Below are 12,703 nucleotides of genomic sequence, written 5' to 3'. Positions count from 1 at the left end.
CATGGCATGGCACCAGCTCGCATCTTTGCACCTGTGGTGCTTTTTCTACAGTTGTGTCTTGTTCTGATGACACGGCAAATAGACAACGAGAAAGATCACTGTAATATGTGTATCTTTTCATGTTCTCATTATTTTTGTACGTCAGAGGTTATGGTTAGATTGTAAGTCTATACATATTTTGCAACAAGAATGGGAACCACATTAGGAGACTCAGGTAAAATAAACATAATACACCAATTAATTTACAGAAACATATATTTTATTTACAGAAAAATCTTATATCACAAATTTTCGTCAGAAATCAGTAAAATAGAAGTTTTACAAAATAAATTTAAGATATTATTTATTTACATATACTACATAAGAAAATATTAGATTGTAAAATTCCAGTAAATTGTCAGTTAGGATCAATTGAAATAATAAGATTATGTCACTTGTTTCCATTGCATTTCATTCTTCTAGCACTGAAATCTTTTACTGAAGGAAAATGCCACAGTACCACACTTGAATTAGTGCAACCACTCTAGTGCAAGACCATTATCTCTGGAGAGGTATTTAGATAACATAGAAATTAACTTTTTGCCCAAATCTAATCAACCCAGTCATTTGGACTGATATAAATTCAGTCTTTAATATGGACCAATCAAGTTCTCAGTTACTGGAATTCATTATACCCTTTCTCAGTCAAGTACAGAAATAATAATATTGGTCACCAATCCATGAGTCTCATTATGAAGATTGGGCCAGTTCACAAGTACTTACTCAACCTATGCCAATTTATGACTGGAATTTATCATAAGGCTTCATGTAGTTTTGGATACAAGTAGCTATTTATGGAGTGTTACTCTCCATCCAAAAACTTATAGCAGAATGAGTTATAACACATCTGCACCACACATCTTTTTTAAATTGTGAATTATTGGTCCATCTATAGTGAGGCCAGCAATGGAAACTTCATCTAATGATAGTGCACGATGTCTCGAAACATTGTTGTAGTAATCATGTAGCTGTGGAAAACTTGCCTCAAAACTTCCAGCTCTACAAATTATCACATGTTTATTGGATGATTATCTAAAAGAAGAGAGCAGAAAATGAGAGGAGGCAAGATTGAAAATCTCATTCCATCAATCTCCAGAACACTCAATAATGCATAAGAAACTCTTATGCTAAGCTTTGTGAAACTGTACAACAGTAACTGAGCAGAAGAGAAAGGCACTATGCTTCATATTTAGACTTATACAACTGGTTGTTGTACCAAATGTCCAGGAGACACAGGTGTACCACATGGCAACAGTGACAGCACAGCGATGGACTGGTTTGAACTGTGGTCTTTAGCTGCTGCTACGTCACCTTGAGCATAGGGTGCCACTTGTTGACAGCAGTGGAAGGGGTCTGAAAGGCTTCCACAAGATGTGCAGCTCCCTCCCCACCATCATCTGACGACAGTATTGCACACCCCAGCACTACACGGGATCCTGTGCACAAAAGTTTAAATAAAGTTGAATATGAATATTGCTAGTTTGTAGTGCTCGCATTAACAGTATACGAGGGACTACCCAAAATATCTGAGAATTTCAGTGTACCGTTTAAACCAGTAGCACTACAATACTCTGCCACTAGATGCCTCGAGGTATAAGTTTTAGATACTGTGGCACAAAGGTGGGTCATCTTCGGCACATGCAGCTGCGTGTTGTAATGGTGCATGTCACGGAGTGTTTCAGTGCTTCTGCAAACAGTGAAATGGCTAACATGAATGGGCAACAGATTTACATCAAATTCTGTTTCAAGTCAAAGAAACCGCAGCTGAAACCCACCACATACTGTCAGGGGCATTTGGTGAGAACATATTGATTCAAACAAGAACATCTAAGTGGTTCAAGCACTTCAAGGAGGATCAAAAATCTGTCGAAGATGATAGGCTTTCTGCTCAACAATCAACATGCACAACACCAGAAATGATCACAGAAGTGTGTGACACCACTCATGAAGACTGAAGGCAGATGATTCATGATGTTTGTAACAGACTTGGGCTGTCATAGGGTACATTTCAACAAATTCTAGCCAATGAACTGAATGTGAGACAAACTGCAGCGAAGTTTGTCCCTCTCCTTCTCAGTATAGACTTACAAAATTTCAGGATTCAGACACACACTAAGCTCCAACAAAGAGTTTGAGAATGACCAAATTTCTTATCCTGAGTCATAACAGGTGATGAATCTTGAGTCTATGGTTATGATCCTGAAATGAAGCAGAAATCATCACAATGGAGAACACCATCTTCTGCTTCGCCGAAAAAAGCTCGACAAGTTTTCAGCACCATTAAGTCAACACCGATCTTTCTTAGTTGCTATCAGGCTTTCTTTTTTCCCAACATTCTGAGAATAGTGCACAAGATGTTTGTTCTACTTGGTCAAACTGTCAATGGAGAATTTTACTGTAAGGTTTTGAGGCAATTCAGGAAAAATGTTTGGTCCAAATGACCAAAGTTGTGGAAAAAGAAAGACAACACATCTGTGCACACCTTGTTCATTGTGAAGGAATTCCTGGCCAAACACAACGTGGAAATGTCTGCCTACCCTACCTACTAGCCCTGTGCAACTTCTGCCTTTCCCAAAGATGATAACTGCATGAAACAGAGATGCTTTGACTCGACTGAAGACATCCATGTGGAATCACAAAGAGTCCTGAACATCCTTCATCCTGAGGACTTTAAGGAGTGCTTTAAAAATGGGGACAATACTGGGATCATTGCATACATGCCAGAGATGACATTAGGATGTATGTATAGTTTTTTGATTTTTACAATGAAATTCTCATATATTTTGGATAGCCTTCTGATTATGCTATGTACTATTTGGAGTCAGTAAAATCAATGCATATGGGGTAAGAAGAGATGTTGAAATTATGTGACTTTAAGCACACTATGACAACTGATTATGGAACTAAGAGCAGTTTGCAGTATTACCTTACTTTCTGCACAACTGTTGTTGATTACTGCTGCACTATCACAGATGCATCAACATTGAAATACTTGTGGCAGTGTTATGTTACCTGACTTAGAACTTCATCATTGCGCCGAAGTTCTGATTTTTTGCATATCTAGCAGTATGATTATATTCATAATGAAAAGGACTACAGAAAGACAAACAACTGGATGATGTGTTTTTACAATAACATATATAGTATTACAGATCACTGTGTTTCTGAATTTGAGGAGGCAGTTTATGTGTAAACTCTTATAATGTTATTAAAGTTAATATAAATTATGAACATATCAAAATGTAATTAATGATGCAATCATAATATTTGGGCTATCCAGAATGAAATCTCTTTTGGGCTACAAATAAAGTACTGGAGAAGTTAAAGTAAATTTCTTAGAAAAATCTTAAAAATATGCCTCTGTGTTACTTCCCCACATTCACCATTCAAATTTAAAAATTTAGAACATGTTTTAACAGGCTGATAAATTCCCTCCATTCTCACATTGTCAATGCTTTTTTTTGGGCAATTAGCTACCATAGGTGGTTAGCTTAATGTAGGAATTATTTTGAAATGCTATGTTACTGTCTGCAATAAATTCTTACTGCAAAAGTTTTTCATAAAATATATGTTAAAACCACCAAAAACACCCGTTTAGTGTGTACGGAGGATGGGGGAGGGGGGGGGGGGCAACAAATGAAATGTGTATCTGTGTATATTTTTATATATCTAAAAAGAAAGATGATGAGACTTACCAAACAAAAGCGCTGGCAGGTCGATAGACACACAAACAAACACAAACATACACACAAAATTCTAGCTTTCGCAACCAACGGCTGCTTCGTCAGGAAAGAGGGAAGGAGAGGGAAAGACGAAAGGATGTGGGTTTTAAGGGAGAGGGTAAGGAGTCATTCCAATCCCGGGAGTGGAAAGACTTACCTTAGGGGGAAAAAAGGACGGGTATACACTCGCACACACACACGCATCCATCCACACATACACATACACAAGCAGACATATTGAAAGGCCTATATATATATATATATATATATATATATATATATATATATATATATATATATATATATATATATATATAAAAAAATAGAGGGAAACATTCCACGTGGGAAAAATACGTCTAAAAAGAAAGATGATGAGACTCACCAAACAAAAGTGCTGGCAGGCCGATAGACACACAAACAAACACAAACATACACACAAAACTCTAGCTTTCGCAACCAACGGCTGCCCCGCCAGGAAAGAGGGAAGGAGAGGGAAAGACAAAAGGATTCGGCCCCTAAGGGAGTGGGCAAGGAGTCATTCCAATCCCGGGAGCGGAAAGACTCACCCTAGGGGGAAAGAAGGACAGGTATACACTCTCACACACACACATATCCATCCGCATATACACAGACACAAGCAGACATTTGTAAAGGCAAAGAGTTTGGGCAGAGATGTCAGTCGGGGCGGAAGTACAGAGGCAAAGATGATGTTGAAAGACAGGTGAGGTATGAGCGGCGGCAAATTGAAATTAGAAATTAGCGGAGATTGAGGCCTGGCGGATAGCGAGAAGAGAGGATATGCTGAAGGGCAAGTTCCCATCTCCGGAGTTCTGACAGGTTGGTGTTAGTGGGAAGTATCCAGATAACCCGGACGGTGTAACACTGTGCCAAGATGTGCTGGCCGTGCACCAAGGCATGTTTAGCCACAGGGTGATCCTCATTACCAACAAACACTGTATGCCTGTGTCCATTCATGCGAATGGACAGTTTGTTGCTGGTCATTCTCACATAGAACGCTTCACAGTGTAGGCAGGTCAGTTGGTAAATCACGTGGGTGCTTTCACACGTGGCTCCGCCTTTGATCGTGTACACCTTCCGGGTTACAGGACTGGAATAGGTGGTGGTGGGAGGGTGCATGGGACAGGTTTTACACCGGGGACGGTTACAGAGGTAGGAGCCAGAGGGTAGGGAAGGTGGTTTGGGGATTTCATAGGGATGAACTAAGAGGTTACGAAGGTTAGGTGGACGGCGGAAAGACACTCTTGGTGGAGTGGGGAGGATTTCATGAAGGATGGATCTCATTTCAGGGCAGGATTTGAGGAAGTCGTATCCCTGCTGGAGAGCCACATTCAGAATCTGATCCAGTCCCGGAAAGTATCCTGTCACAAGTGGGGCACTTTTGGGGTTCTTCTGTGGAAGGTTCCGGGTTTGAGGAGATGAGGAAGTGGCTCTGGTTATTTGCTTCTGTACCAGGTCGGGAGGGTAGTTACGGGATACAAAAGCTGTTTTCAGGTTGTTGGTGTAATGGTTCAAGGATTCCGGACTGGAGCAGATTCGTTTGCCATGAAGACCTAGGCTGTAGGGAAGGGACCGTTTGATGTGGAATGGGTGGCAGCTGTCATAATGGAGGTACTGTTGCTTGTTGGTGGGTTTGATGTGGACAGACGTGTGAAGCTGGCCATTGGACAGGTGGAGGCCAACGTCAAGGGAAGTGGCATGGGATTTAGAGTAGGACCAGGTGAACTGATGGAACCAAAGGAGTTGAGGTTGGAGAGGAAATTCTGGAGTTCTTCTTCACTGTGAGTCCAGATCATGAAAATGTCATCAATAAATCTGTACCAAACTTTGGGTTGGCAGGCCCGGGTAACCAAGAAGGCTTCCTCTAAGCGACCCATGTATAGGTTGGCGTACGAGGGGGCCATCCTGGTACCCAAGGCTGTTCCCTTTAATTGTTGGTATGTCTGGCCTTCAAAAGTGAAGAAGTTGTGGGTCAGGATGAAGCTGGCTAAGGTAATGAGGAAAGAGGTTTTAGGTAGGGCGGCAGGTGATCGGCGTGAAAGGAAGTGCTCCATCGCAGCGAGGCCCTGGACATGCGGAATATTTGTGTATAAGGAAGTGGCATCAATGGTTACAAGGATGGTTTCTGGGGGTAACAGACTGGGTAGGGATTCCAGGCGTTCGAGAAAGTGGTTGGTGTCTTTGATGAAGGATGGGAGACTGCATGTAATGGGTTGAAGGTGTTGATCTATGTAGGCAGGGATGCGTTCTGTGGGGGCTTGGTAACCAGCTACAATGGGACGGCCGGGATGATTGGGTTTGTGAATTTTGGGAAGAAGGTAGAACGTAGGGGTGTGGGGTGTTGGTGGGGTCAGGAGGTTGATGGAGTCAGGTGAAAGGTTTTGTAGGGGGCCTAAGGTTCTGAGGATTCCTTGAAGCTCTGCCTGGACATCAGGAATGGGATTACCTTGGCAAACTTTGTAAATAGTGTTGTCTGAAAGCTGACGCAGTCCCTCAGCCACATACTCCCGACGATCAAGTACCACAGTCGTGGAACCCTTGTCCGCCGGAAGAATGACGATGGATTGGTCAGCCTTCAGATCACGGATAGCGTGGGCTTCTGCAGTGGTGATGTTGGGAGTAGGATTAAGGTTTTTTAAGAAGGATTGCGAGGCAAGGCTGGAAGTAAGAAATTCCTGGAAGGTTAGGAGAGGGTGATTTTGAGGAAGAGGAGGTGGGTCCCGCTGTGACGGAGGACGGAACTGTTCCAGGCATGGTTCAATTTGGATAGTGTCTTGGGGAGTTGGATCATTAGGAGTAGGATTAGGATCATTTTTCTTCGTGGCAAAGTGATATTTCCAGCAGAGAGTACGGGGGTAGGACAGTAAATCTTTGACAAGGGCTGTTTGGTTGAATCTGGGAGTTGGGCTGAAGGTGAGGCCTTTGGATAGGACTGAGGTTTCGGATTGGGAGAGAGGTTTGGAGGAAAGGTTAACTACTGAATTGGGGTGTTGTGGTTCCAGATTGTGTTGATTGGAATTTTGAGGTTTTGGAGGGATTGGAGCTGGAAGTGGGAGATTGAGTAGATGGGAGAGACTGGGTGGAAAGAAGGGTTGCAGCCAGAGATGGGAACCTTAAGTGTGAGGCCTTTGGGGGTGATGCCAAAGTTCCCATCTCTGGCCGCTCATACCTCACCCTTTCTTTCAACAACATCTTTGCCTCTTTACTTCCGCCTCGACTGACATCTCTGCCCAAACTCTTTGGCTTCACAAATGTCTGCTTGTGTCTGTCTATGTGCAGATGTATACCTGTCCTTTTTCCCCCTAAGGTAAGTCTTTCCGCTCCCGGGAACCCCAGAAGAACCCCAAAAGTGCCCCACTTGTGACAGGATACTTTCCGGGACTGGATCAGACTCTGAATGTGGCTCTCCAGCAGGGATACGACTTCCTCAAATCCTACCCTGAAATGAGATCCATCCTTCATGAAATCCTCCCCACTCCACCAAGAGTGTCTTTCCGCCGTCCACCTAACCTTCGTAACCTCTTAGTTCATCCCTATGAAATCCCCAAACCACCTTCCCTACCTTCTGGCTCCTACCCTTGTAACTGCCTCCGGTGTAAAACTTGTCCCATGCACTCTCCCACCACCACCTACTCCAGTCCTGTAACCCGGAAGGTGTACACGATCAAAGGCAGAGCCACGTGTGAAAGCACCCACGTGATTTACCAACTGACCTGCCTACACTGTGAAGCGTTCTATGTTGGAATGACCAGCAACAAACTATCCATTCACATGAATGGACACAGGCAGACAGTGTTTGTTGGTAATGAGGATCACCCTGTGGCTAAACATGCCTTGGTGCACGGCCAGCACATCTTGGCACAGTGTTACACCGTCCGGGTTATCTGGATACTTCCCACTAACACCAACCTGTCAGAACTCCGGTGATGGGAACTTGTCCTTCAGCATATCCTCTCTTCTTGCTATCCGCCAGGCCTCAATCTCCGCTAATTTCTAATTTCAATTTGCCGCCGCTCATACCTCACCTGTCTTTCAACATCATCTTTGCCTCTGTACTTCCGCCCCAACTGACATCTCTACCCAAACTCTTTGCCTTTACAAATGTCTGCTTGTGTCTGTGTACATGCGGATGGATATGTATGTGTGTGCGAGTGTATACCTGTCCTTCTTTCCCCCTAGGGTGAGTCTTTCCGGTCCCGGGATTGGAGTGACTCCTTGCCCTCTCCCTTAGGGCCCGAATCCTTTTGTCTTTCCCTCTTTCCTGGCGGGGCAGCCATTGGTTGCGAAAGCTAGAGTTTTTTGTGTATGTTTGTGTGTCTATCGGCCTGCCAGCGCTATTGTTTGGTGAGTCTCATCATCTTTCTTTTTAGATGTATTTTTCCCACGTGGTATGTTTCCCTATATATATATATATATATATATATATATATATATATATATATATATATATATATATATATATATTTTACAAATAACTATTCTACTCAGGTTAGGTATTGTAGGAACTGGGAAGAATCACCTACCTCCTTCCACTCTCACACTTTGAGTCAAATCGGTGAGATCCATTCTGCACCCTCCCATTGTAAGTACTTCCTATGTTCCAAAATAAGTAATGTTATGAATATAATAGAGGGAAACATTCCACATAGGAAAAGATGTATCTGAAGACAAGGATGATGAGACTTGCCAAGCGGGGGCACTGGCGGGTCGATGGACACACAAACAAACGCAAGCATACACACAGGGTTCTGGCTTTCGCAACCAACGGCTGCTTCGTCGGAGGGGAGGGAGGGAGAGGGAAGGACGAAGGGATGTGGGTTTTTTGTGGGAGAGGGTGGGGAGTCGTTCCAGTCCCGGGAGCGGGGGGACTTGCCTTGGGGGGGGGGAAGGACGGGTATACGCTCGCGCACACGCACAAGTGTCCATCCACACATGTGCGGATGCAGGCAGACATACTGAAAGGCCTTTCAATATGTCTGCTTGTGTCTGTGTATGTGTGGATGGATGTGTGTGTGTGTGCGAGTGTATACCCGTCCTTTTTTCCCCCTAAGGTAAGTCTTTCCGCTCCCGGGATTGGAATGACTCCTTATCCTCTCCCTTAAAACCCACATCCTTTCGTCTTTCCCTCTCCTTCCCTCTTTCCTGACAAAGCAGCCGTTGGTTGTGAAAGCTAGAATTTTGTGTGTATGTTTGTGTTTGTTTGTGTGTCTATCGACCTGCCAGCGCTTTTGTTTGGTAAGTCTCATCATCTTTCTTTTTAGATATATTTTTCCCACGTGGAATGTTTCCCTCTATTACATTCATGTGTATATTTTTAATGTTAACATGGTGGACAGCCTAAAATTTGTTGCAGGTGCTCAGTATATACCTATTATTAAATAGGTTTTATTACAGGGTGTATACAGGGACAAGGAAATAAAATTCCCGGATTATTCCCGGATTTCTCCCGGATATCCCGTTTAAAAAATATGCTTTTTCCCGGGCGACCTACTGTCACTTAACACAGAAAAAGTTCCCTCGGAACTGTAAAACTTATCAATCCTTTGAATGGTTAACGTTTTATATAATCGCGTAGAACTTCCCGGAAAAAAAAAAGAAAAGCCGGAGCAGAGAAGTTTTGGAAAGACCTTTGATTTGCAGCAACATATACGCTGCATATTTTTGTATTACGAAAGTATAAATTTGAATTGCACCAAACACAGCTTGTTAGTTTCCGGAGCGTTGCAACCGAGGTTGTGATGTCCTTTTGTAAGCGAGTCATATCTCAAGCCACGAGATCTCACCAGCCGATGACAGCAGCTATTCAGAGCATAGGACACGTGTTATAGTCAGCCACTAGCAAGATTACTGGTTACATAGCGAGAACACACAAGAGGAAAAGTTAACGGTTTACATTAATGTACACAGTACCGTATATCTACAAGAAAAGCTAAGCTTTCACGTGTAATATTGGTCTTTTTTTGGTGTGATATACTTTAAGATACATCACACAAATGTGCCAGTAAATTTAAAATTGTGACATAAATGCCTCGGCTCGAAATTCTTGAAGTGGCTGGTCCTCAAACTGTTCAGTTTCGAACGCTCTGTGATTTAGATATCCATCCCACTTTCACACACTTAACATAATTCATCTTTCGTAAAAAGAAATTTACTTTGAATGTAACGCTTTTCTAACCACCGTTCGCAATACTGTTAGTTATAGGTTCGATTTACCAGTTGCCAGAGAGCGCCAAAAACGAATTATTGTGCGTGTGCAACTGCAGTGGTGTAGGAAGCCCGCATGTTCGTGTGTATAAAGCACTAAGAGAGCTTACACTACACCATAAAAGAAACAGGGCATCAGAGGATACTCCAAAAGGCATCAAAATTTCGTGAATCATATTAAAATGCATAATTCGGCTTGAAGTGCACATTGGTTTTTTCCAGATTCACAGTGAAGTAGGTCCCATCTGATATTAAGCTTTTCAGTGTGGTTTTTGGGATGTAAATTTTCTTGGAGTACCAGTACTCTACGATCTCATGTTTGGTTCTTTATTATGGCATAATGCCATACATGGCAGAAGATGATAACGTGCACTTGAAATTCACCGAACAGTTGGAAGTACCCAAAATTGTTAAATGAAACACTTCGTTTCAAATAAAATGATTGCCTCAGCGGAATTTCTTTAGCAAACTTGCAAAAATAACTCCATTCTTCTGCAAGGCGATTAATGCTTGACTGCTACTAACTTGGAAAGAAAATAAAATCAGAAACTGAAATTAATAATATATTTTTGCCCTCTGTAATTATGTGAATGCATTTTAATTCACTTGATAGCTCCCGGCCACAGAAATCCGTTTTGTTTTCATTTGACGTGGGAGCTGTACATGAAGAGAAGCAGCGAAATCACTTAACGTAAACATGGGTCACGTGGAGACCAACCCCCTCCCCACTACAACTCAGACAACTCTGTGCAAGCGCGAATCTGGCAGCTAGGGCGCGCGAGAAAAAATTTTTCTCGTTTGCATCTGGCTGCTTGCTGCTACTACCGATGCAGCTAACAGCCAAACTTCAAGAAGCGGGAAGCGAGAGAAGGTACTGCTTATACGCGAGTCAAATGCGCATGCGCAACAGACCGCTGGCAACTGGTCAAACGAACCTAATGTGAACAGTTGTGACGTCATGCTCATAGCAAGCAGTTTATTGTTACGAAGAATTACAGTCTGCGCCCTACGGCCTTTAACATATTTTTGCTATCTGTAGACGCTTGTGCGTGCACGGTGTTTTGTTGTCGTAAAATGAACATTTCCTTTGCCACTACAGTTTTATTTTTTTCCCTCTCGTTTATATTTTATTGCTGCAGTATCATTCTCCAGTAGCAGGATACAATAACATTCTTTGCTAGAGAAACAATTCTGCAGTCAAAACTACAAAAATGTAACTGAAAGCTAAAACAATGAAAAATTCCCGGAATTCCGAAAAATTCCCGGGTTTTTCCCGGAATTCCCGGTTGTCCCGGGTCGTATACACCCTGTATTATGAAATTCTGTCACACATGCTTCCATATGCTCCTCTAAGCCAAATTTATTAATGTCTATGTTCTCAAATTTATGAGAGCAATCGGTATCTACCGACAACATCAGGAAGACAATGTTGTTCCCACCCTGTGTCACAATAGTTTGAGGAACGCTTGGTGTGCACGTTGGTGCTTACTCTATGCCAGCAAAAAATTACTGTTTGGTTTTTTAATTAATTTTTTAAAGTGTAGTTTCCCAAAGGGAACTGAAAACTCATTGATTTACTCAGGAACCATTAAAACATACATGTCATAAATGACACCATGATAAGACATGGCACGCACTTGGCTCTGGAGTGTTAGTGCATCAGAACCTATGACATGAATTGCACTTTTCAAATGCCCTTTCAGAAATAGACTTTGCAGAGCACGGCTTGTGTGCAAAACTCACCCAGCTTGCCACTTGGCCTCATACACAGGCTGATGTGCATGGCAAGCCCGTCAGGGTCTGACACATAGTCTGGCATCGGCACTTGCAGCACTGCGTCATCGTCGGCTGTCAGGTACACAGAGATGCCAGGTGTGAAGGGCTTCGAGTTGTGAGATGCTGTGCGCCGGTCACCCTCAAATACTTCCAGCTTGAGATACACCCGGGCTGCAAAACAAGTACAGGTACAGTGCAGCCGTATGAACCAACATGTATCATTAGCAAGGAATATGGCACATGAAAAGTGTTGGATAACATCCTTGGCATGCTTAACAGAAATACAAGCAAGGGTGAAATGTGACATCACAGGTGTATTTATATATTATTTTCATAAAACTCCAAAATACCTTCAGTTTTACTAAAGTCAACAATTCCTCTATGCAATAATGCTAGAATTTATTGTTGACCACCCAGAGAATTTAACCTTGTATTTGGAGCAAAGATGCAAAATCATATAATTTATTTCAAAGTTATTTGATAATAACACACTTTCAGTTCACTTCAGCAAGATTTAACAAACTTCTGTTCAAAAACAAATCCACACACTAAAAGGATAGATCAGTTTCTTGTTAAGTTCATCAGGTAATTCCACCTCAAAGTTAGTTATTATCACATCCATGATAACTGAAATGCCAAATGCATAACTTGAAAATTAGCTGCATGCATTTCTCAATATTTAGCTACATTCTGAGCAGTCACAGAGCTGTAATTAATTTGTACTGAATTAAAATGACAGCAGGAGTTTTCCATATTGGCTAGGAATTTATTAGCTATTTCTAATATTGGCATTTGGAGAGCCAATCATAATCCACCTTCAGCACACTAGCATCCTGTGTTATGCACTTGAGTTTGAGGTGTAACTGGGGAAGGCAGTGCAGGTGAATTTCTATGGTTGAAGTAGCCAGTACTATTCTGGTCATATCATAATGCCTATGGGAGCG

The 12,703-nt window shown here is 42.4% G+C and overlaps 1 protein-coding gene across 1 annotated transcript in view; it reads right to left on the bottom strand.

The window, feature by feature from the left end:
- Positions 1-254: 254 nt before the first annotated feature.
- LOC126101592 (uncharacterized) overlaps positions 255-12,703 on the bottom strand; it is a 228,287-nt gene continuing 215,838 nt past the window's right edge. Inside the window, exons 5-6 of the mRNA XM_049912271.1 lie at positions 11,727-11,930; positions 255-1,475 (exon numbers count right to left, since the gene is read on the bottom strand). Coding sequence (XP_049768228.1) covers positions 1,342-1,475; positions 11,727-11,930 — 338 coding nt within the window. The 3' untranslated portion in view covers positions 255-1,341. The remainder of the gene's footprint in view (positions 1,476-11,726; positions 11,931-12,703) is intronic.

This window comes from Schistocerca cancellata, chromosome 9, assembly GCF_023864275.1.
Source record: "Schistocerca cancellata isolate TAMUIC-IGC-003103 chromosome 9, iqSchCanc2.1, whole genome shotgun sequence".
Classification (NCBI taxonomy): domain Eukaryota; kingdom Metazoa; phylum Arthropoda; class Insecta; order Orthoptera; family Acrididae; genus Schistocerca; species Schistocerca cancellata.
Note: the sequence above shows the minus strand (reverse complement) of the source record. Positions and strands in the feature narration are given on the sequence as shown.